Source organism: Typopeltis vanoorti, chromosome 7, assembly GCF_054136105.1.
Source record: "Typopeltis vanoorti isolate ZY-2024b chromosome 7, IOZ_Tvanoo_1.0, whole genome shotgun sequence".
Classification (NCBI taxonomy): Eukaryota; Metazoa; Arthropoda; class Arachnida; order Uropygi; family Thelyphonidae; genus Typopeltis; species Typopeltis vanoorti.
This window is the reverse complement of record NC_143555.1, coordinates 77,535,429-77,558,950: the sequence shown is the minus strand read 5'-3', so window position 1 is coordinate 77,558,950 and position 23,522 is coordinate 77,535,429. Positions and strand designations below refer to the sequence as shown.

At 37.3% G+C, this 23,522-nt stretch overlaps 1 protein-coding gene across 1 annotated transcript; it reads right to left on the bottom strand.

The window, feature by feature from the left end:
* Nucleotides 1-6,827: 6,827 nt before the first annotated feature.
* On the bottom strand, nucleotides 6,828-14,689 carry LOC150104796 (uncharacterized). Its single transcript, XM_090395642.1, has 2 exons — nucleotides 14,002-14,689; nucleotides 6,828-6,913 (listed from the first exon to the last, which is right to left on the bottom strand). The coding sequence occupies exons 1-2, from the start codon at nucleotides 14,687-14,689 to the stop codon at nucleotides 6,828-6,830; spliced, it is 774 nt and encodes a 257-aa protein (XP_090251768.1).
* Between the last annotated feature and the right edge of the window lie 8,833 nt (nucleotides 14,690-23,522).

Here is a 23,522-nt window from a genome sequence, read left to right as displayed (position 1 = left end):
CACTTGTTTGCTGATGATGCAAAGTTGGGTAGAGCAATTGTGAGTGCACAAGATGTCAAAATTTTACAGGATGATTTGGATAGTTTGGAGGACTGGGCTAGGAAAAATGGATGTCAATTTAATGTGGCAAAGTGTAAGGTTATGCACTTTGGGGTGAAAAGAATAGCAACAGTATATCGCATTGGTGGAATCATACTCCAGGAGATTGATGAGGCCAGGGATTTGGGAGTGTTGGTGGATAGGGAGTTGAAGTTTAGGGGGCACATTGCAAAAGTGACTAAAACAGCTCACCAAATCACTTGGCTTCTGAAAAATACTTTAACATGCAGAGATGAACAAGTTGTTGTTCCTCTGTATCAAGCCTTGATAAGACCCCATCTGGACTTCTGTGCCCAGCTATGGGCACCAGGGTTTCTTTGTGATGGGGAGGAAGTGGAGAGGGTCCAGAGACGAGTGACCAAGATGATAGCAGGTCTGTGGAATGAACCTTATGAGAATAGGTTGAAGATTTGTGGGTTGCAGAAATTGGACGATAGGCGAAGGAGGAGTGATATGATTGAGACATTCAAATTACTGAAGGGTTTTTATAAGATTGATCCAGAAGATATTTTTGATAATATGACTGGTGGTGGGAGGACTAGGGGCCATGCATGGAAGCTGGGCAAGAGCGTGGTTGACAAGGGTGTTAGAGCTAGGTTCTTTACTTGGAGAGTGGTAAATGAGTGGAATAAGCTTCCAGAGTCTGTTGTGGGTGCTACGACTGTGAATGAGTTCAAGGCAAAGTATGATAGATACTGTGTGAATGTTGAATAGTTGTTCTTGACATGATGTTAGGGCCTCCCTCGATGAGTCTGTCGACTCCTTGGAGTTTCCCAGAGCAATAATAATAATAATAATAAGCAAATTAGGCAAGCAAATAGAAAAGGAATGATCATTATGGGTGACTTTAATTATAGTGATATAGATTGTGATGACATAGCATTATGGAAGTAAAGAAAATTAAGTTTTTAAGGGACAGCTACCTTAGGCACTGTGTAATGGAGGGCATGGAAAGATTGAGGGTCTTGAATTTGATCATCTCATCAGAGGATATCATTTTAAATGAGGTGGAAAATATTGATTTTAGAAAGTGGTAAGGTAATCATCGTGGTGAGCAGTTCATAAAGACATTTCATCCTTGTGAATCATGCAGAGTTTGACTGCAGTGGAAAAGAAAGAGGAGAGAGAGATACTGGTTGCGAATGAGCAGGAGGTATATGTGAAATTAATAATAAAGCTGTGGAACTTGATGAATGCATGTTTTGAGGGAATGTACCAGGGAATTGACATACTTGTTTCACGAGTCTTATATTTGACCAAGTTCCAAAGGAGTGGAAGGGTGGCTAGATTGTGCTTCATAAAGTGGTAAGACTAAGGCTTCAAATTATAGGCCGATCTGTGTCAGATGTTAGTGAGGTCTGAGATCCAGAATTGATTGACACCAGTGGCATTTTCTTTGATGGACAGGATGGGTTTGCTGATGAAAGGTCTTCTTTTAGCAATCTTACTTTTTACATTAAGCTGACAAGTACTTTGGATAAGAGAGAGAGAGATGCATATACTGTGTGGTATATTTTGCAAAGGCTTTTGATTTACCACAAGATCATGATAAGTATTGTAAGATTGGAACCAACGGGATTGGATAATTAATAGATTGTTGCATTGGATTAGAGATTAACTCTCTGATAGGCATTAGCAAGTTACGTATGGGGGAGCAGTATACCAGAAGAGAAAGTCACTAGTAGTGTGCCTGAAGGGTCTGTTTTAGGACCACTGCTGTTTAACTTATATGTTAATGATATTGAGGAAGGTTTGAATGGAAATACTCGGTTGTTTTCAGGTGATAAAAAGTTGGAAAGAGCTGTGAGTAGTGGAGATTAATGTTGTGGCTTTACAAGTGTACTTAAATAGAGAGAATGGGGTTTTAGTTCAGTTCTGCAAAGTGTTAGTTTTAATTCAGAAAAAAAGATGAGTTGGAGAATATACAGTTGGTGGGAATATATTGAATGAAGTGAAGGAAATAAGAGATGTGGGGTGAATGGTGGTGGGTAGGAATTTAAATTCAGAAGACATATTGCTAAAATTGTGAGGACAGCATAAAATATTCTGGCAGTGGAGAACACTGACTTGTAGGGAGATTATGGTTTCATTGTATAAGGTGTTTTTTATCCCACATATGTACTACCTGTGCACACATTTGGTCATCTGTTTTTTGGAAGAATGAAGAGATATTGAAAAGGGTCCAGATGTGATAAACTGTGGTGGTTTCTGGATTGAGAAAATGAAATTGCATTGAAATGAAAATGAGTCTAGTGGGGATGGGGAATTATAGAGACATCTTAGATGGTAAGGATGTTTTTATTAGCTTAATATTGAAGATATTTTTTTATAGAATGGTGGGAGAGAATAAGAGGTCATCCTTGGAAGCTGTACAAGGAGGGTGTGAGTAAGAGAGTGAGAAACAGATTTTTCGCATGGAGATTGGAATGCATTGTGTGTGTGTGTGTGTGTGACAGTGACCTCCGATGAGAAGTCTTTAACTCCATTGAGGTCTGAAGAATTATTATATAAGCAGTCCCTGACTCGGGCTTATGCAAATTATCCTGATAGAGCATTGAAAAAGTTAATTATAAAAATTTACGTACTACACATACATTATTTGCACTCCATCTGCAAGGCAGAAAGCCTATGCAGTACTTCCATGTACCTTCCTTACTACTGAACACAGATATGCTGCTTATTTGTATTTATTCACTTTCATAATTTTTAGTATGTGCATGCTATGGTTGAGTACGGTAATGACTAGAAAAAGGAACCAAACTGAAAAAAGTGAACCTATGCATAAATGTACCAAATTTGATCTAGTCTAGAGATTATAATAATAAAGGGGAAAAAAAAAACTATTATCTGGCATTATATCTGATAATTATCTTTTAAAAACTGTACCAATTACAAAATGCATCCTGTTTCATCTTTAGAAATTTATGAAGTTGATTTTTTTCTTCTAGCAGATTTTAATAATGTCATTACCATAAATTCCCATTGCTTGTGCCTATGGCACACTCTTGAATGCAATGTTTACATAACGTAATGCTTTTTCAGAATGAAAATTTCTGGTAGTAAAGATGTTTTTAACATCACTCTGAAGGCAGACCAAAGCAGTTAGTGGATGATTCCTAATTCCTTTGATAGATTATACTTTTAACCTGTTATCAAGAGCTTTTAGAAGAGAAAAAAAGAAGCCACTTTTCAATTATCTCTTGATAATTTACAGCATGTTGTGACTGAGCTGACATTAACCTCTCCAATTTTGATATCATGTTTAATACCACTTTCCTTCACAATGTGATCCATATAGATAATGAATAACAGAGGGGATAATGTACATCCTTGTCTCACACCAGATTTAACATTAAACCATCTTCCTGTACTTCCTTCAATTCTAACTGTTGACTTACAACTCAAATAAAGACTAAGTATTGCTTGATATTATGCCCCATTGACACCATATAACTGTAGCATATTGAATAACTTCTCTCTTGGCACCTTGTCATATGCCTTTTCCAAATCGACAAAACTTAAATACAGATTTTTGTTATATTCCCATGCTTTCTCGACTATTTGTCGTAAAGTGAAGATCTGATCCTGACAGCCTCTATTTGGCCTGAATCCAGCTTGTTCTTCACCAAGCTTTTCTTCCACAATTCTTCTCAAACGTTTCTCAAGTATACTTGCATAGATCTTGCCAGGAACACTCAGTAGAGAAATACCTCTGTAATTCTCACATGCAGTTTTATTTCCCTTTTTATATATGGGTACTATGAGAGCTCTACTCCAATCATTGGGAATTTGTCCCTCTGTCCAGGCTTTCTGAACTATGCAGTGCAGCCACTGTAAGACTCTTATACCACCATACTTCAGCATTTCTGGTCGAATTTCATCTACTCCTGCTGCCTTTCCACATTTCAAGCCTTTGATGGCTTTTTCTACTTCAAGTATGGATATGTATTCCTGAAGGCATGCCTGGTCAGTGTTTTTTACCACTGTGCTGTCATCACTGCTTGTTTCATTTAGCAGTTTTTCAAAGTAATTACTCTATACTTCAAGGATATCTTTTTCTCCCGTTTTCATGTCACCTTTATCATCTCTAACTCCTTTTACAGCATTCTTTCCTCCATTCCTAAGCTTCTTCAACAACCTCTAGAATATTTTGCCACCTTCTTGATATTTATTTTCTATGTTCTTGCCAAAGTCCTCCCATGACTTTTGTTTAGCTAGTTTTACACAGTGTTTAGCATTCTTGCATTTGTCTCTATATTCTCTAAGAGCACAAGCTGACTTATTTGACAGGAACTTTTGATATGCTTTCTTCTTTTCCTTCACTGCCTCTTTAACTTATTGTGTCCACCATGGAGTTCTGATTTTTTTATCCTTACAGACAACCTCACCACATGCCTCTCTGGCAGAATCAATCACTGTTTTCTTCAGAGTTTGCCACTGAATCTCGAAGGTTTGATTCCTGTTCTCAAACTCTTCATTTTCTTTTCAATAATATTTCTGTATTTTAGTCTACAGTTCACATCTGAGAGCTGCTCAACTTTTATTCGCTTTAAAACTTTCTAACATGTTTTTCTTTTCAATATGAAATTCAATTTTATCTTGCTCAAGACTAAATAGTGATCACTTCCAATTTCAAATCCTCTATACACTCTGGTGTCCTGCACCAGGAAGAAAACATCACTATCAACAATAACATAGTCAATGAGACTTTTCTTATTCCTAGCCTCTTTTCTCCATGTGAATTTGTGCACATTTTTATGTTGGAACATGGTGTTAGTAATAACCAGTCCATGTCCTGAGCAGAAATCCAACAGATATTTGCCATTATTATTAGCTTTGCTCTTTTCTCCAAATTTTCCCAAAATATTTTTGTATGTCTGACAATCATTTCCTACTCTGCTATTTAGATCCCCAACAAGAACCAACTTTTCCTTTTTCATTGTGTCAGTTGCTTTTTCTAAAGCCTCAAAAAATTCCTCCACTTCTACCTTAGTAGAACCTTCTGTGGCACAAATATGGCAAATAGGCACAAATAAGTCTCATTGTCCAGTTCCCCATTCTCATATTTGCCGACATTACTCTATTTGAGACTGACTGCCATTCAAGAAGATTAGCCTCGTATTTTGTGTTGAATACTATGGCTACTCCTTCTTTTCCTTTATTGTCATTGCCTGAATATAACATTTTGTATTTATTGCTCAGAAAGATCTCACCAGTTTTGGTCTTTTTTGTTTCAGTCACCCCTATTATGTTGATCTGGTACTTATCTAATTCTTCAGCTAGCTCCATTTCTTTGCCATTCAGGCTTCTTACGGTGATAGTACCGATCTTTAACTCTGGTGATGTTGAGTTGGGGTTTGTTTTCAGATTTGTTCCAGTAGCTGACTTTTCGCTGTTCGCCCTGGTTCCCTGGCGAAAACAACGGGGGCCTTGTTTAACCGGGCGATGACCCAGCCGGCATGAAATTTTGTCATGTTGTACCATCATTTTGTATATTGGTTTAAGCCAATAAGAATGCAATTTGGTTGGCTAAATCCCAAATTGCCAGCCCATCCTCGTTCGTTCAGTATCCAAGTAGATACCCAACAGGGCGCACCCCGAGAAGGTGAGGATTGGACATTAGGTCAGAAGCCCTGGTCGGTTCTCCGCATTCATTTAAAGGCTATGTGGAGGTCTCCTCTCAGTTATACAGCTTTGACCCTTAAGCACCCAATATTTTTATATATATATATATAGATACAGTTCATCTGAGATTCCATCATGTAGTTAACTGGGCTCTTACTTTATTCAGTTTAGTTACTATGAAATTTTTATTACCTTCATATTTGATTGTTTCTGGTTGAAATATGTATTCATGATTGTGTGTTGTGACCCATCTTCAGTGTAGATGTTCAGTATCTAAACTGAAGATGGATTTTCAAACTTACATCTTTCCAAATGAAGGGGTACTGAGTAATATCAACTAAACTATGGAAACTTCTGTATTCCATTTTAAATGGCTTTTTTACCACTGTTTCTCACCACGAAGAAATTTTAAATCCCCATCCACTACCATTTAGAGTTGATATAAGAATATAGGTATTCAATAGATGTATCATCTCTGATTTTTTTCATCATTTTAAGCTTCCTTCCCTAAATAGACTCCAGTATATTATTCCTGAAGTATTTTTACAAAATTTATTTAGCCTTTAAAATTAACTTGTACATTCATCTCTTACTCTAGGGTGCTTGATGATAATTTATGTGCTAGGAACTTTTTCTTGCTTTCTTCAGATTTTGTTATTCGGCTTCTGAGGTTTAGTTGGTATTTTCAAATTTTTTTTTTTTTTAATTTCTCCTGTAATATTTGTATATTTAAAGTTTCATTAATCTGAAAGCTAAACCTTGATTGCTTTAATATGTGATATATATTTTTTTTTAACATATCCTGCACAAAGTGATTTAGGGAGATCACTTTTTCTTGCTGAACACAACAAGAAAAGTGATATTACAAATTGCCTCCTGACATGGCCTTGCCTTGTCTTCTTGTCTAATACTGACTGCAAAATTATTTGCAGACCTTTCTTTCCATAGTCATGAAGGAATTCCAGTTTCAGTGTGTCAAGTATGAGATTGCATAATTGTCTGCACAAAGAGTGAGTAACTTGCAAATGAAGAAATGGGCTTTAAGAAGTGGTGAAGCATAATATGAGGTTTTTGTCTTTGTCCTATAAAACGTATACCCTTTTTTACTCAAATGCCAATCTTATCATGAAAGGGGCCATGAAAGACATCTTAATGAGAGCAAATGTATGTGCATATGTCTGAAAGAATGCTGTAAAAAAAAAAAATAAAAAAAAAAAAAGTAGCAATTCTATAACCAGAATAGCTCCGTGTCTTAACAAATCCACAAGTTTGATAATTTAATGTACTGGCCTTGATTTATTTACATCAATTATGTGGATGCCAAGTGTATTGAAATTAAAATAACACTTGAATGCTATTTAAATAACATGGATAGGAAGCATGAATGATTGTTATATATCATCCATGTGTTGCCATTTAAGTAGTTAAAACATCATTATCAAGTCTAATGATGCTGTAATTAGGTGCATAAGGAACCGATAGTAAAATTTATCAATTTCCATTGTGAACAGCTACCAGTAAGTCCTTGGGATGAACTGAGCAAGACTGTTTCAAAGATCTGTGGTCAATGAAGAGTGTTCAATAACTTGAGATTTGAACTGTGTCTAGATGTTGCAGGGCTGCATGTGTGTATTCATATGCTTGCAGGAATGATGGCCAAGTCTGTGGAATAGCAGCCATTACAATACCCATAGAAAAGGCAGAAATAGAATAAGAGTTGGAGATGAGGGACTATCTGTTTAGCAAATTGCCCTCCATTGAACAGCATCAGGCATTTTCTTGGGTGGTTTTCGGCATACCATCCCAGATATTAGACCACAGTTCTAAAGTGTAGAGATCGGATTTATAGAAGATAAGAAGTCTCTTGAGAAGACAAGGACAGTTTTTTGCAGACTGAAGAGGCTATTGTTGTGCTTATTTGCCAGGAAATGTCATTGATGTATGCTAATCCAAAAGGATAAATCTGATCTATGAAGATTTAGATGTTATCAAAGGAACAGGGAAAGTTGAAGGGATCTTCCTATGTTAGACCTTATTTTGCAAAATTTCATGATATATCTTGAAGCATTCATTTGAATGCTTACATACTCCATTCTTCAAATGAAGAATGGAGTATGTAATCAACAGTACCATAAATAGGATTTCAAGTTATCGATATGTCACTAATGTATAGGGGGATGAGCATGAGTGACAGTACAATGCTATCAGTACCTTTAATGCTGGTGGGGAAATAAAGCCATTCAGTATGATACATGGTATATATTGTAGCCTGGTTGGCCGAGTGGTTAGGGTATCAGCTCTCCAGCCAAAAGGCTGTGAGTTCTAATCCCGCCATGGGCATGGATGTCTGTGATTGTCTCTGTGGTGGCGATCAGCAGTAGATGGCGTTGGTGTAGAGCAGGTGCCCTCACTCAATGAGTCTTTAGACTCCCTGGAGGTGTCCAAATAATAATAATAACAACCATAAAAGCAAAAACTTTGAAACTGGTAATCCAGTTGCAAAGTATGGAAAGCTAACCATGAGATGGTAGCTGGTAGGTTAGTTTCTATGTCAAACCCAGTCAAATGTCATGAGCAGCCACATGAGTTTCTCCAAAGCTTTCCATACTTTTTTCTTTCTTTCTTTCAAAAAGTTGCTAATGTTAATTAGGAGAGTTGCAGAATTCAGATGTCCACCTATTTGAGTAATAGGCTGATGATGTTATCCATTTGGAGATGGATGAGTTTGTTCTGACTTATTTCCTCTCCTCCTCCCCCCTTTTTTTTAAGATGGGTGAAAATGAAAAGTGAATATGAGATGAAGTTCACAGAAAGTGATGCCAGATAGGTATTAATTCTAACACCATTGAGAGAATACCATCGGGGCCGGAAGTTGGATACTGTTTGGTATCCAATCTATTTTAGGATTCTTCTATATACACACACCAGTAACAGCTGACTGCTTGCTTCCTCTCATGTTTAGCCTGTAGGGAGATAATTTTTGTTAGTCTTCTATAAGAGGAAAATGGTGCCAAGAGGTGAACTTCATTTAATCACAGGAAGCAGCGAGCTATTATGGAGGGGGGGGGGGGGGTGTCAAATGATTTTCTTAAGTTGTCTGTGTTGGATCGTCCTTTCTGTCTTTTAATCCGCCATCTTGCTTTGATGTTGTTCTTATTAAGGTTAATTAATTGTATGTTGATTACTAATCCAAATATAGGGAAATTTCTATTATACTGCGTCACCCTATATTCAGATTAGTCTATGCAAAATAGTGTAATCAAATATTAATTAACTTTAGCAGTCTAATGTTTATATATAGGCCGAATTTTACATTAACATTTAAGGTTGGTTCCCGCTAGGTCCGATAATTTTATGAACGGTGCAATGGAAAAGAATCAGGCTGACAACAAATTGAAATCAATAAAACAAAACATTTAATGCAAGGTTATATAATATATAAATAAGCATACTTTGGATACATGATAATGCAAATTTAACTCTGTTCTACTACTCATAACATTCACTCAGCACTTTGTATTAAACACTGAGCTTCAAAATCTAATTTCTCCTTAATAGGCAAAGATAGCTGTAAAGTTCTTTACCACTGAAATTCACAGCAAATATTTTAACAATAGTATTCTTTATCTATCCCTTGGTTAGAAATCACATAGTTCAATCTAGAGATAGCTATTATCTTAAGGGGTGGGAAGACTATTAATCTTCTAGCTTCAGCTAACTTCAGCATAAACACCACAGTTAATATTAGGATTTAACAGAAAGAGATAACTCTTATAACTTCACTCTAAAATGCTATAAAGTACTACTGTTCTTACTGGAATAAATCTTTGCACATATTATTCACTGAGGTACACTTAAAACTTTGGATAATTAACACACTGGAGCTACACATTTCAAAAGTAATCTTCTTTAAATTAACTCAATCTTTAACTTCAGCACATCACAAATGCAGACACACTTGCACAAGAAAATTCACTTATTCCTCATATACTACTTTACAATAGAATCAGCTTTCATTTATCTTCATTGAAAGCTCTGGAATTACAACATTAACTTCAAAATTCCATATCAATATTCTGAGTTGCCAATTTACATTTCGATCCTTCGTAATCTGATTACAGCACTTAATTCTTTGTACTACAGCCTCTTATTTAACTCCGTGCTGCCAATAAATTATTTGCTCATCTCAATTGTACTGTTCTCAGTGCCATTACTGTGTTGAATGTTCCAATTGTACCCAGCCCAGTCCCTAGTTCTAGTGCTAACTCTGTCGACCCACTGCCCTTGTTTTCTCTCGCTTTCCGTTTATATCCTTTCACTCCGTTTTCCTGCCAAAACTTGTTCTCACCGTCTAGCTCATATCAATTCCATCTCACATCCATAACTCACGTGCTACACTCTTGCACCTTCTATTTTTAACTCCATCTCCATGACAACAATTAGAGCAGTGCATAAGCATTACATAACATTATACCTTTATGTACAGAAACTAAATAAAAGGATATTTTTCAACTCAATATATAATTATGATGAACACGTTCTTCTACTATCGATATAGGAATAATTAAAATAATCTGAACGTTATTTTTATACAGAGTCCTTTCCATTATTAATACATATCCTAGATTAAATAATTAAATTTAAAAAAATCAAAGGTAATTATATGAATAATAGTTTTTACTAAGAGATTTACATTAAATATCTTCAAATGTAGCCTTTGATATGGTGGATTATGTTGGATTCTGAAGGGAGTATTAATAATTTTAATTTCTCTTCATTCAGAATCCAATATCTGTAAAAGTTGTAGACTAATTTTGTCAGGAGGCCTTATCATTCAGTAATGTTTTACACACACACACACATTTGTCAGGAGCAAATATCCACAGTGTGCAATGCTCACCCATTGAATAGCAATATCACAGCTATATTTTTTGCATTTATTCCTGTTAAGACTCCCATACAGACTCTGCGTGATTCCTAAAAGTAAACAATATATTAATGCTTCATGAAGAGGAAACTTTTCGACGCGTGAACATTGCATCACATTTGTGTTAATAGCCTGGGTGTGCTTTCAAAATATATACACCTTGGAAAAGATGTTCAGATGGTGCAGCAGGTCAAATTCTCTGAGACAGTAGCACCTAGAGGCTGTGATTAGTTATTGTGTCAACCAATCCAATCGAATGTCATTTGTCGTGACTTGCTGTTTTTGTTTTCTGAGTTTCATCTGTTTTGAGTCTGTGAACTGACGTAATAGGCAAGTTTGTGTGTGTGTGTGTGTGTGTGTGTGTGTGTGTGTGTGTGTAATATATAGACACGTTTTTAATTTAAGACAATAGCACACACAGCCTATAGGGGCTATTGTCTCAGAGAATTTGACCTGATATATAATTCAATAAATTTATAACTTTTTTTGCCTATGTTTACAATGGGAAACAGTGTTGTAGTCGGAGGTAAGCCTCCTCGTCCTCCTCCAAATTTTACACCTTTGAGTAATTCAAATATACCATTCTCCTTCGTTATTGTTTCTAATATACAGTATCTTAAAACAAACATGTCCCCCACTCTACACAGATTTGGTTACAATTGATAGTCTTCTTTCTCTTGTGCCTTTATCCCATCTATTTGGGATTGACCTTTTTACATGATGTAACCTTATGCATGCATTCCCAACTGAATTGTTGCAAAGCTTGATGTTGGGGAAGAGGTATTATTGTCTACAGGAAAACCCATCACCTCCACATGAGAATGGCTAACTCACCATTGGTCAACCAAATAAAGGTTTGTCACATCACGGACAGGAATCGAACCCAGGTCTTTCTGACCAAAGGACTTTGTCTATACTGACTGAGCCACAGAGGCAATTAATTGATAAAGTATTCAAAGTAATCCTACAATTAATTGCATTGGACCAATTAAGATGAGCACTGATGTGCTATACACTTTCGCACCGATAAAAATGCAATGATACGGTCTGACGTGAATTTTGTAACGTGGGTTGCATTAGCCATGACACCACACCCAACTGAAATAGGCACATGATGCCACTAATACATACATATATATGTATACAGAGAGTAAAAGGATTGAAAGCATGGATTCTGGAAATGTCCAGAATTTTTGCTAGCACGTGCACATAAACATTTTGTGTGCAAGTTTCCAATTAAAACTTGCTATGTGTTACTGTAATGTTTGTTATATTGGTGTTACTGTTTTTCATCCAGCTATAACCTGTAAAATTGTGACACTAAATTCGCTTAAATCTAGTAGCTACAAGAATTCATCACCATTTGATTGAGCTCAAATGACTTTTGTCTAGACCAGGGATTCTCAACCTATAGTACGCGTACCACTACCTTACTGGTACATCTAATATCTTGAATTAAATATAGTGGTATGCCACTGGAAAAGGTTCAGAACCCCTGGTCTAGATAGTACACACTAAACAAATATACCTCTACAATTCGATGCTAGCATCACTTGTCCACTGTGCAGAGAATAAAAGTAAGTAGAGTTATTAAGTTTAAATGGGCTATAGTAATATTGGAGAAATTACTAAATAAAATAAGTGACATGATTTATCATATTCGTTATTAGTATGTTCAAAAATTAGTTAAATTCCGAAAGGAGAAAATTTTGTGCAAACAATTATTCTTGTAGAAAGGCTTAGACGTTGGTTATACATGCTTATTAAATAACTTAAGGAAATTACAATGTACAGAGGATATAAATTAAATTAAACTTTAATCCATATTTCCAATATTTCGGCAACATCACGTTGCCATCTTCACAGGAATTTAAAATAAAGACACGTGCACGCAGGCACTACACACAGTAAATGAGGACAAAGCAGGAAGCTATTGTTTCTCCTAAAAGTCCTGATGGTGCCCCTAGTGGGCTATGTAGGTATTCTTGGCTGTTGGGCTGAAGGTGTTCTGATGTAAGTCTCCCAAATTTGGAGCAGTCTCATGCAACCAAATTTGTTGAGGGTTTGCAATGTTTCTTAGGGCTGAGACTGATTCCATGAATAGCCTTTCAAATTTGTATTTACTATGATGTATTACCGTGGCTTTCTTCCACTGTATTCTGTGGCATGAATCCAGAGCATGGTCTGCAAGCCCAGAATGGCTGTACTGGTGTAGTCCTTGTGTTCTGATATTCGCTGTCCTGCCTGTTTGGCCAAAGTAGGACAGCTTGCAGCTGCAAGGTACCTTGCATACACCAGGCAGGTCTATGGGAGTGGTTGGTCTTTAGTGGAGCAGATAAGGGATGCCAATTTTATATATATGGTCTATAACAAGAGGTCAAGTCATATTTTTTAGGATTTTGGTAATTTTTTCCGAGGTGCCTCGGATGTAGGGAATGGTGATGGATGTAGAGTAATTCTTGTTGTAAAGTGGGGGGGTAGGGGTTGTAGTTTACTGGTTTCAATATTTTTTGGATTTTTGGCAGGGGTAGCCATTGGCTGAGAAAGTGTTGAGGATGTGGTTTAGTTCTGTGGTTTGAACAGATAAGTTTAGCGCTGTTGTTTAGTGTCTTAATAACTCCATATTGCTGTGAGGGGATTGTTGGTGAATGTATCTGCCTGTATGGGTGGGTTTTCTATAAACTGAGAAAACGAAAGTTCCATCAAGTTGGTGGGCGACTAGTGTATGTAAGAAAGGGAGGCTGTTGTTTTTCTCTTTTTCCAGAGTGAACTTGATTCTGGGGAGTTGGTTGTTTAAGTGTGTTAAGAAGGAGAAGAGTATCAGCCATGTGGCCAAATAGCAGACACATCAACGTAGCGAATCCATGTGGTTGGTTTTTTGTGGGGCAGAGTTTAAGGATTTCTCTTCAAAGTCTCCATAAGAAGTTGGCAAAGGTGGGGAGAGTGGTGAACCCATGGCTGTTCCCTCTATATGTTTGTAGAATTTTCCTTGCCAAACGAAATAGCCTGAGTTCATTGTGAACTGAAATACGGCTGAGATATCGGGAGGAAATTTAGCTTGAATTAGCCCTAAGGTTTCTTTGAGTGGGACATTTGTGAATAAGGAGGAGACATCAAAACTGACCATTATGTCAGAATGTTGGAGTCAGGGCCCCCACATCCTGAAGCGGACCCCCAGGCCAGGATTTTTGGCAGCCCCCCCTATCTGTCGCTCAGGTTAAGGACAACACATTGCTCTACAGGGTTTAGGATCAATTAGTTTAAATGATAACACAAAAGCTTAGCCAAATCATTTTCGATGCACAAAATTGCAAGGGGGATTAAATCGTTCTTCGCTATATCTAATATACCTAAGAAATTCCCATTATGAACATCTCCAATCTTCATGTTCTCTCCTTGAAACGCTAAACCTCTGGATGATAAAAATAACGTTACATCTACAATCCATTGCAGATGTGCTCTCCACTTATTTGTTTCATATTGAATTTGTAGTTGTAAGTCTTTATCGATTCCATGTCCTTTCAATGACTGCAAAAGGGATTTCCAAGCCAGATATTGTTTTCTGTGTTCGGCACTATTTTCTTGAAGAGACAACATACCATACAACTTTTTCCAATGCTTATTTCTAGGCGAAAATCCTTGGTCTAAACTGCTTAAGTTTTTGTTATTAGAGTCGCAAAAAATACGACATGGTAGACAATAAAGATTTTCTTTCGATACATACAATGTTAACCATTCTCTTGGAAAATGTTCTCTTGTTCTTTCATCTTTCGTTTTCGCATAGTGCAAAAAATCATGAAATTTCATACCATTAAGATCTCTTGACAATTCGTTATTATAAATCTTTTGGAATTCTTTAAAGCTGATAGTTCGTACTGTCTCTTGCCGCATGTTGTTTGAGATTACTCTTAGCAAAATACTAGGGTCATCATATTCTATAGCAGATTTTTCAACCGGGCCTGCAACTGAAACATCAACTGTATCATATTCTTCCATAGTCACTCCTGCAGGTTTTTCACTTGTGGCCTTTTCTTCCATTGCAAGAGGTTCACATGTAACAGTCGCTTGACTTTCGACTGCTTTATGAGTTTCAATTTGACACTGATATTCTGTTTGGATTTCAATGTCACAAACATTATCACCACCTTCACTATGAACAGTACTGGGAACTGTGTCCTTTTCATTTTCAGATTTTCAAAGTTTGGTTATGAATTGACGACCTCGTGATGCTTTCAATTCTCTCTCTCGGATTTAAGTTTCCTCTTCTGAGGTCCGGACTTATGTTTGTATTTTGAATCAGACATTGGGATTTTATTTATATTAACTAGAACGTCTTTGCTCGCTTGAGAGCAATTTATTTAAATATTTTTATCTCAAATTTGTATGATCTCGAAAAAAAAAGTTCGTTTCATTCAAAAAAATCAACTAAAAAAGCTTTATATTTTCATTTACTTTACTAACTAGCAAAATTTTAATTTAAATAAGACAAATTCTTCTCAAATAAAGAATTTTGTAGAAAATTTTCAGTTTCTTGAGATCAACCTAACCTACTAAAACTATCAAATTAAGCTTTCTCTTTTATGAATAAAATAAATTTTTCTCGGCATCCGTAGCATACGCACCGGTAGGGTAGTGTGCTGGTAACATCGAGCAGCGTCGGCATTGAAACGACGCTGTGCATAGAAAGCGAGACGGGCGAACGAAAACTAGAGTAAATTCTTTCAAATGGGAAGTTCAGAAGCGTAACCATAAGTCTGAAAAGACGGATAATGGATTGGGAACGGTTGCAAAATCTAATAGCCCCTCTCAGCACATATTCATTCTTATTTTATAAAGTTTCTTTTTGTCTTTTGTTAGTCTAACTTAACTGGCCGACCCAACAAGACGGGTCCCCAGGCTAGAGCTCTGTTAGCCCTACCCTTGTGGGGGCCATTGTTGGAGTGAGGTTTTCTATACTGGCTTTGAAGTGGGCTGAGTTTTTTATGTGTGATGGTGTGTTGCCAGCATAGAGTGTGAGCGCTTTGGCCAAATGTTTAGCTAATTTGTACGTGGGGGAATCAATGCCATCCACTATGGAATGTAATGGCACATTTTCTTTATGTATTTTTGGGAGTCCATATATGGGGGGGGGGGGGGTTTGGAGTTAAACGGTTTTAATTTGTTAGTGACTTCTACAGCCAAGAAGTGACATTCTTAAGGAGCCTGTGGAGTTTTCTAATTTGAGAGTTGGTGGGATTGTATTCAATAGGGAGATAAGTAGCCCGATCTAATAATAGAGCATTAAGCTTACCTATGTAATGCTTTTGGTTAAGTACTACTGTGGCGTTACCTTTATCTGCTTTGGTGATTACTACTAGTTTGTTTTTCTTCAATTCCTGCAGAGTTTTATATTCCTTATTGGATATGTGGGTTTTTAGTGGTCTTGCTTTGGTGAGAACACAAACTACATCCAGTCTAATATTGTTGGCGATGTGGTTAGGAAGGTGGCGGATCCCGCGTTGAATTTGGATCATTATATCCTCGGCCGGTAATTTATCTGATTATAATATAGATTATAGTTTAATTTAATTTATATCCTTTGTATGTTGCAATTTCCTTAAGTTATTTAATAAGTATGTATAACCAACGTCTAAGCCTTTATCTGAGAATTACTATCATCCACGGAGATTCCATCGCACACAAGGCCCGCCATTACGATAAAATGAAGCTGAAGCTATGAAGACAACTGAACCGTCTGACCTTCCTAAAACGCTGCCGGGATAATCAGGTAATCAAAAATTGTGTTAAATTCAAGCACCGATTCTTTTCACAAAAGGCTCTCCGAATTTATAACCGCGCCAGCCAAGCTCTGCTACGCGAGCAAATTGCCGCCACTCGCTTTTTCCTACCTGATGCAAACTTAGCTATTCGGACGCTCGAAGGAGAGATTTCCAGCACGTTAAACCACGAGCTTTAGTCAATTTTATACGACATTTCGTGCACTGCTGCTGATAAAGAATTTTAAAAAATACGAGGTCGACATATTAAGAAATTTGAGAATTTAAAAAAGAACTCGACCTCCGAACAAAAACTTCCTACCGACACTGTAGTCAACCTTTCTTCAGATAATTTGAGGCCTGAAGCACTCAATGCTCTCTCAAGTAGCCACAACTTCGCCATTGCTCCCAGAAAATTACCTGCCGAGGATATAATGATCCAAATTCAACGCGGGATCCGCACCTTCCTAACCACATCGCCAACAATATTAGACTGGATGTAACTTGTGTTCTCACCAAAGCAAGACCACCAAAAACCAACATATCCAATAAGGAATATAAATCTCTGCAGGAATTGAAGAAAAACAAAGTAGTAGTAATCACCAAAGCTGATAAAAGTAACGCCACAGTAGTACTTAACCAAAAGCATTACATAGGTAAGCTTAATGCTCTATTATTAGATCGGACTATTTACCTCCCTATTGAATACAATCCCACCAACTTACAAATTAAAAAACTCCACAGGCTGCTTAAGAAGGTCACTTCTTGGCATGTAGAAGTCACTAACAAATTAAAACCGTCTAATTCCATACCCCCCCCCCTGTATATACACAAAAAAAATGTGCCATTACATCCCATAGTGGATGGCATTGATTCCTCCAAATACAAATTAGCTAAACATTTGGCCAAAGCGCTCGCACACAACACTGGCAACAACCATCACTCATAAAAAAACTCAGCCCACTTCAAAGCCAACATAGAAAACCTCACACTCCAACATTCTGACATAATGGTCAGTTTTGATGTCTCTTCCTTATTCACAAATGTCCCACTTAAAGAAACCTCACATCTAATCCAAGCTAAATTTCTTTCCGATATCTCAGCCGTATTTCAGTTCACAATGAACTCAGTCTATTTCGTTTGGCAAGGAAAATTCTACAAACATATAGATGGGACAGCCATGGGTTCACCACTCTCCCCACCCTTGGCCAACTTCTTATGGAGACTTTGAAGAGAAAGCCTTAAACTCTGCCCCACAAAAAAAAAAAAACAGCCATATGGCTTCACTACGTTGATGAGTTCGCTATTTGGCCACACGGCTGATACACCCCTCTCCTTCCTAGCACACTTAAACAACCAACACCCCAGAATCAAGTTCACTCTGGAAAAAGAGAAAAACAACAGCCTCCCTTTCTTAGACACACTAGTCGCCCGCCAGCTTGATGGAACCTTGGTGTTCTCAGTTTACAGAAAACCCACCCATACAGGCTGATACATTCACAAACAATCCACCTCACAGCAATATGGAGTAATTAAGACACTAAAAACAGGGCTAAACTTATCTGTTTAAACCACAGAACTAAACCACATCCTCAACACTTTCTCAGCCAATGGCTACCCCCGCCAAAAATCCAAAAAATATTGAAACTAGTAAACAACCACCACCCCCACTTCACAACAAGAATTACTCTACATCCATCACCATTCCCTACATCCGAGGCACCTCAGAAAATATTACCAAAATCCTAAAAAATATGACTTGACCTCTTGTTATAGACCATATAGAAAATTGGCATCCCTTATCCACTCCACTAAAGACCAACCACTCCCATAGCCCTACCTGGTGTATACAAGATCCCTTGCAGCTGTAAGCTGTCCTACTTTGGCCAAACAGGCAGGACAGCGAATATCAGAATTTCAGAACACAAGAACTACATCAGGTTTCACCAGTACACTCATCTGGTCTTGCAGACCATGATCTGGATTCACGCCACAGAATACGGTGGAAGAAAGCCACGGTAATACACCGTAGTAAATTCAAATTTGAAAGGCTATTCATGGAATCAGCTTCAGCCCTAAAAAACACGCTCAAACCTCAACGGATTTGGTTGTATGAGACTGCCCTAAATTTGAGAGCTTACATCAGAAGACCTTCAGCCCATCAAGAATACCTACGTAGTCTGCTAGAGGCACCATCAGGACTTTTAGGAGAAACAATAGCTTCCTTCTTCGTCCTCATTTACTGTGTGTAATGCCTGCATGCAGTTGTCTTTATTTTAAGTTCCTGTGAAGTTGGCAACGTGGCGTTTTCGAAATATTGGAAATATAGATTAAAATTTAATTTTTATCCTTTGTACGTTGTAATTTCCTTAAGTTATTTAATAAGCGTGCAAACAATTAGTAGATGTGTGCGCCCCATATATTTCAGGGAGTGCACAAGCCTACTAATTGCTTGCATAGCTTGTAGGGAAAATTGATGCCCAACATCCGCAGTAAGTATCAGACTCCTTAGCACAGTTGAAAGCAGGGAGAATTAGGTGAACCAAGACTTAGACTGTTTGGCTTTTGTAGGAGAATTGGACGAATGCTTTGTTGCAGAAACAGCAACCAAACTATGAAAGAGAAGAAAGGAGCACTCCTGACGTACCAAATCACAGGCTGGCAAGCAGATGAGGTTATTGTCCGATTTACCAAGAGGGGGAGATGGCATCTTCAGTATGTTTGAAAGTAGAACTTTAAAAAGAATTTGAGGTTTTGGGAGAATGGCGAGGATTAACTGTAGTTCACGGTAAATGAACAATTTATGTCAGATCATTACTAAATAGCAAATGCTTCAGTATATCTTCCATCTTGATCAGCAGACGTTGAGCGGTGAAGTATTCAAGGTTGTACTGGATATTTCAAAGACAGGAGAAATTCAACCTTGCGAGAGAGATAATGCAACATTATATCAAGGTTATTTTGAGGCAATGCAGAAAATGAAGGGATATTAAGTTTTTAGTCAATATTTGATGCCATCTGAAGAAATAAGACTTAGTTGCTTAGTTTACATTCCTCTGTGTAGAGATGCATATTGTTTATGCTATTAGTAAGACCATGGATGTTATTGAAGGGCGTATAGAAATTCATTTCGTGTGAAGAACTTTTTAAATATTAACGATTTTTGGTTGTTTCTTGTGGGAGATATTTTTATGATCTTAAGTTTACAATGTGTATTTATAAACCCCTTCTTGATTTGCAATGTCAGAAAATTAAGAGTAGGACATGCTATGTGAATGGGAGGCGGTTGACATTTATTTTAGAGGGGAGAACAATTTGTCTTAGACACTTGCATACTGCTCTATTCCCATTCTATGGGCACAACTTACAACATAAGTATCTAGTTGGTTGGTAGGCCTCCCAACGTGTTTGCATGAATTTCGATTTGTGTACCATTTAGTGCCAAGCTTTTTAACAACACTAGTATTTCTTACTGTACTGAGATGGGAAAACTGTTGACTCCGTGTATTGCTTAATGTGTCCTTGAAGATGTCACCAACATTGTGTTTAAGAAGAGATGAGGAGGGTGTTTAGTGTAATTATTATATATATATATATATATATATGTTAAAAATACCGAGCAATTTTAAACCTGGTTTTACTCCATTTCCCAAGTAAGCAAGCAGACAAACAAGTCAAGTTTGAGCCTGCAAGTGATGCAAGTCTAGCTGATCCTACAGGTAGTGCAAGACCAAGGCAATTCGTGGTAAAGGTGGCATAAGCTCTGATCACTAATCTTAATATATATATATATATATAAAGCATATGAGAGCCTCTGAAGCCTTGTGGAAATGGTGTTTGTTCAGTATTAACTGTAAAAATCAGTAATAACCACCTTACCAGCCATTATGGATCAAATAGGCATCCTCATACGTTTCGTATCCATCATATATTTCAATGTAATATTAATGGTATTACAATTTTAATACGCACTTCGCAATAATGATAACCTTGATGTCTATAGACGTCTTGGCCGGTAGCGTGGTTAATGGGATATGTTCCTTGAAGAGTGGGAGAAATGGTACATCTGGAGTGATTGATCATCAGAGAATTTGTGTAGCATCACCTAACTGTAGAATGACTATTTTTTTAAAATATTCATGGTATTTATCTTAAATGTTAGTTATATAATAATTGTTGTAATACATAGAACTGAATTTACTTAATCTTATAAATAATCCTATATTTCTGCTTATTCTCTTCCAAAGGGATTGAGCAGAGCTCTTTTAACTGTAACCTTTGAAGATGGGTGGACAGCTGGTTTCTATCCAACAGTGATGGTGAGCCCAAGCTGTTAGTGAACCAAAGTTTTCAGGAGAGAAGGGAAAGCACCTAGTTTTTACTTTTAATAGTGTAAATTCTGTGGTCGAGTTTTGAGACTCATGGTTAATGACCAAAGCTTCCTGAAGAATCCTTGTTCATACCAAAGATCAACTATCTCGAGAAACTTCTAGAGAAGTGCTTAGGAATCGTTTCTGGAGTTAGCGACTAGAATATTATTATTATTATTATTATTATTATTATTATATGACAACACCAGGGAGTGCATGGATTCATCGAGAGAGGGTACCTGTTCTACAACTCTGTTTACTTTACACCTCATTCTACCCGCAACTACACCAACGCCATCTACCGCCCAACAACACTAGTATTTCCACAGTCAATCACAAACATCCATGCCGACCGCAGGATACGCCAACCACTCGGCGAACCAGGCCGGCAGAATATCATCTGTTATTATTATTATTTTTTCATTGCACATATGCAGACAAATGACATTTCTGCAGAGTTACCCAGGCACATGGCTCAATTTTAGTCTAATCTCATTTCAAAAATTACTTAGGAGAAAAAATTATAATCAATCTCTGAATGGAAACAAGACCGCCAAGATTCTCTGAAATGAGAAATAACTCGATATATAACAGATAGCATTTAAATTGCAAGAAATATCTGTTATTAATACGATAGGGCTATGGTAATAGAACAAAAAAATTTCCAGAGATATATATGTAACTCTGCAAGCATTTAATTGCCGGTTCCTAGCCATGTATAAAGTAAAACAAAAAACACCAATATTTTATGCATGCCATAATTTGCTTATGGATTTATTCGAACTCTTATATGATGGCTTTCTTTTTTTTTTTTTTTTTTTCCTTTTCGTACTAATTCTTGCAATTTACCACAAACCTAATGGGATAAGTACAAATTGATCTACTTAACATAATGAATTCCATGTTGCATTTCATGCATAAGTAGCCTGCTTCGATTCTGAATATCTAAGGTTTGTTTTGGACAATATGCACATTTTGAATTATCTCACCTCATTTAATGCTTTTATTTTAACCGTTGTTTTATTATTGCAGAGTCCATAAACTCCTGTGGGAGCAAAATCTAAGTACACTTGAAGCCTATATGTAGAAAATGTTAACTTAGCTTAACTACTCACTTACGTAATGCATAAAAAAAAAATAATAAACGGCTAACGCATTTGATTCCCTTACACGGTGTAGACGAGGCTGTTTTAGCCCTATGTAATTTTTGGAGGCTGAGGTGTGGGGGGAGGGGAGGGGAGTTCAACACCACCAGACGCCAATAAGAGGTAGCTGACCTAAGACTAACACTAATAATATCTGGCATCCAGTGAAGAGAGGGGATGAAAAGTGACGTAATCTCGTGGTCCCTAATCCTAACACTATATTTATTGTCTGAGATGATGTGTATTCTACGTTCGATTTTCTTGAGTTTACTTTAAAGACGACAAACCTGATTGCCCATGCCTAAGATCGACTAACTCGGGAACAGGTTGAAAAAAGCTTAGAAAATGTTCCTCATGTCGGTGACTAGATTTGAACCTAGGTCTTCCTTCGAGTGATCAAGTGCTGTGGAGTGTAAATACCATTTTCATTGAGCTTTACAGGACATCAGGTCATTGTATGTCATGCTTTCGCGCACTACACATTTTACCGCGTAAGCTTCCGTAACCGATAATCCCGCGGGATAGATTGTTTGCTAATTATTCCCGGTAGTATCCCATGTCTGTCGAAGCGTGTGTTCACGATGCCAGTTTGCCTGCTTTGCGAGAGGATAAACGGGGGAAAAACTCTGCTGTCCACGTCCAAGACCGGCTAACTTGGCTATGGCTGAGGAAGATCCTTAAGCTCCTCACGTCAGCGAGGGAATCGAACCTAGGACACTCCTTCCACAGGCATATGGTTGCAAAGCGAGTAACCACTAGGCTAACCGCACGGACGGATATCAAGAAATGCATTTAATTCAAAATTAACTGGAACAGTAGCAGGGCAGGTAATGTAATCAGTTTATTAAAAGGAATAATAATTTCTTGGCAGTGACTACTAAGATCATTTGCAGTCAATAAATATTAGCTCCTCCGTAGAGCAATTTGAAGAGCGATGTGACATTGTACCCTTCGACTAGAAAAGACTAAGTTCCATTCTCGCTGTGACGAGAGGAATCTTTACATTACTTTTCAACTGAAGGTAAGTTAGCTGATCTCTTATGGCGGTATCAGGTATTTTTCCCCCCTTAATCCTGGAAACATGAGCTTTTCATCATGTAAATTGGCCTTAGCACATTTGTGATTTACAAACAAAATAAGATTAGTGGCGGTAGATGGTGTTGTATGTTGATGGATGTAGTGGCGGTATTGTGTGCAGATGGAGAATTTAGCAGTTTAGACAATGGGTTGTGTTGAGAGTTTTCTCCTGTGATAAGTCTTTGGAGGCGTCACGTGATAATAATAATATGATAATAATACACATATACAGTATTACGGTGCATATTACAGTCTGCTGGCATTTTCACTATTATTGATAAAATGTAAATCATAAATAAATATACTATTTCAACAAAAATTAAGTCTACACCTGAGTCTTTTGCAAACTGACCACTTTAGTTGCAAGCAGATAAATTTTCCTCTAAATATTGACAAATAGGCACAGATACTAGACCATGGTCACCATGTATAATTAAGTCGGACCGCTAAATCCTTTTTTTTTTTTTGACCAACAGGTTATCTTTCCTACAACAGATGTACTCTAAAGGGAAGAGAAAAACTA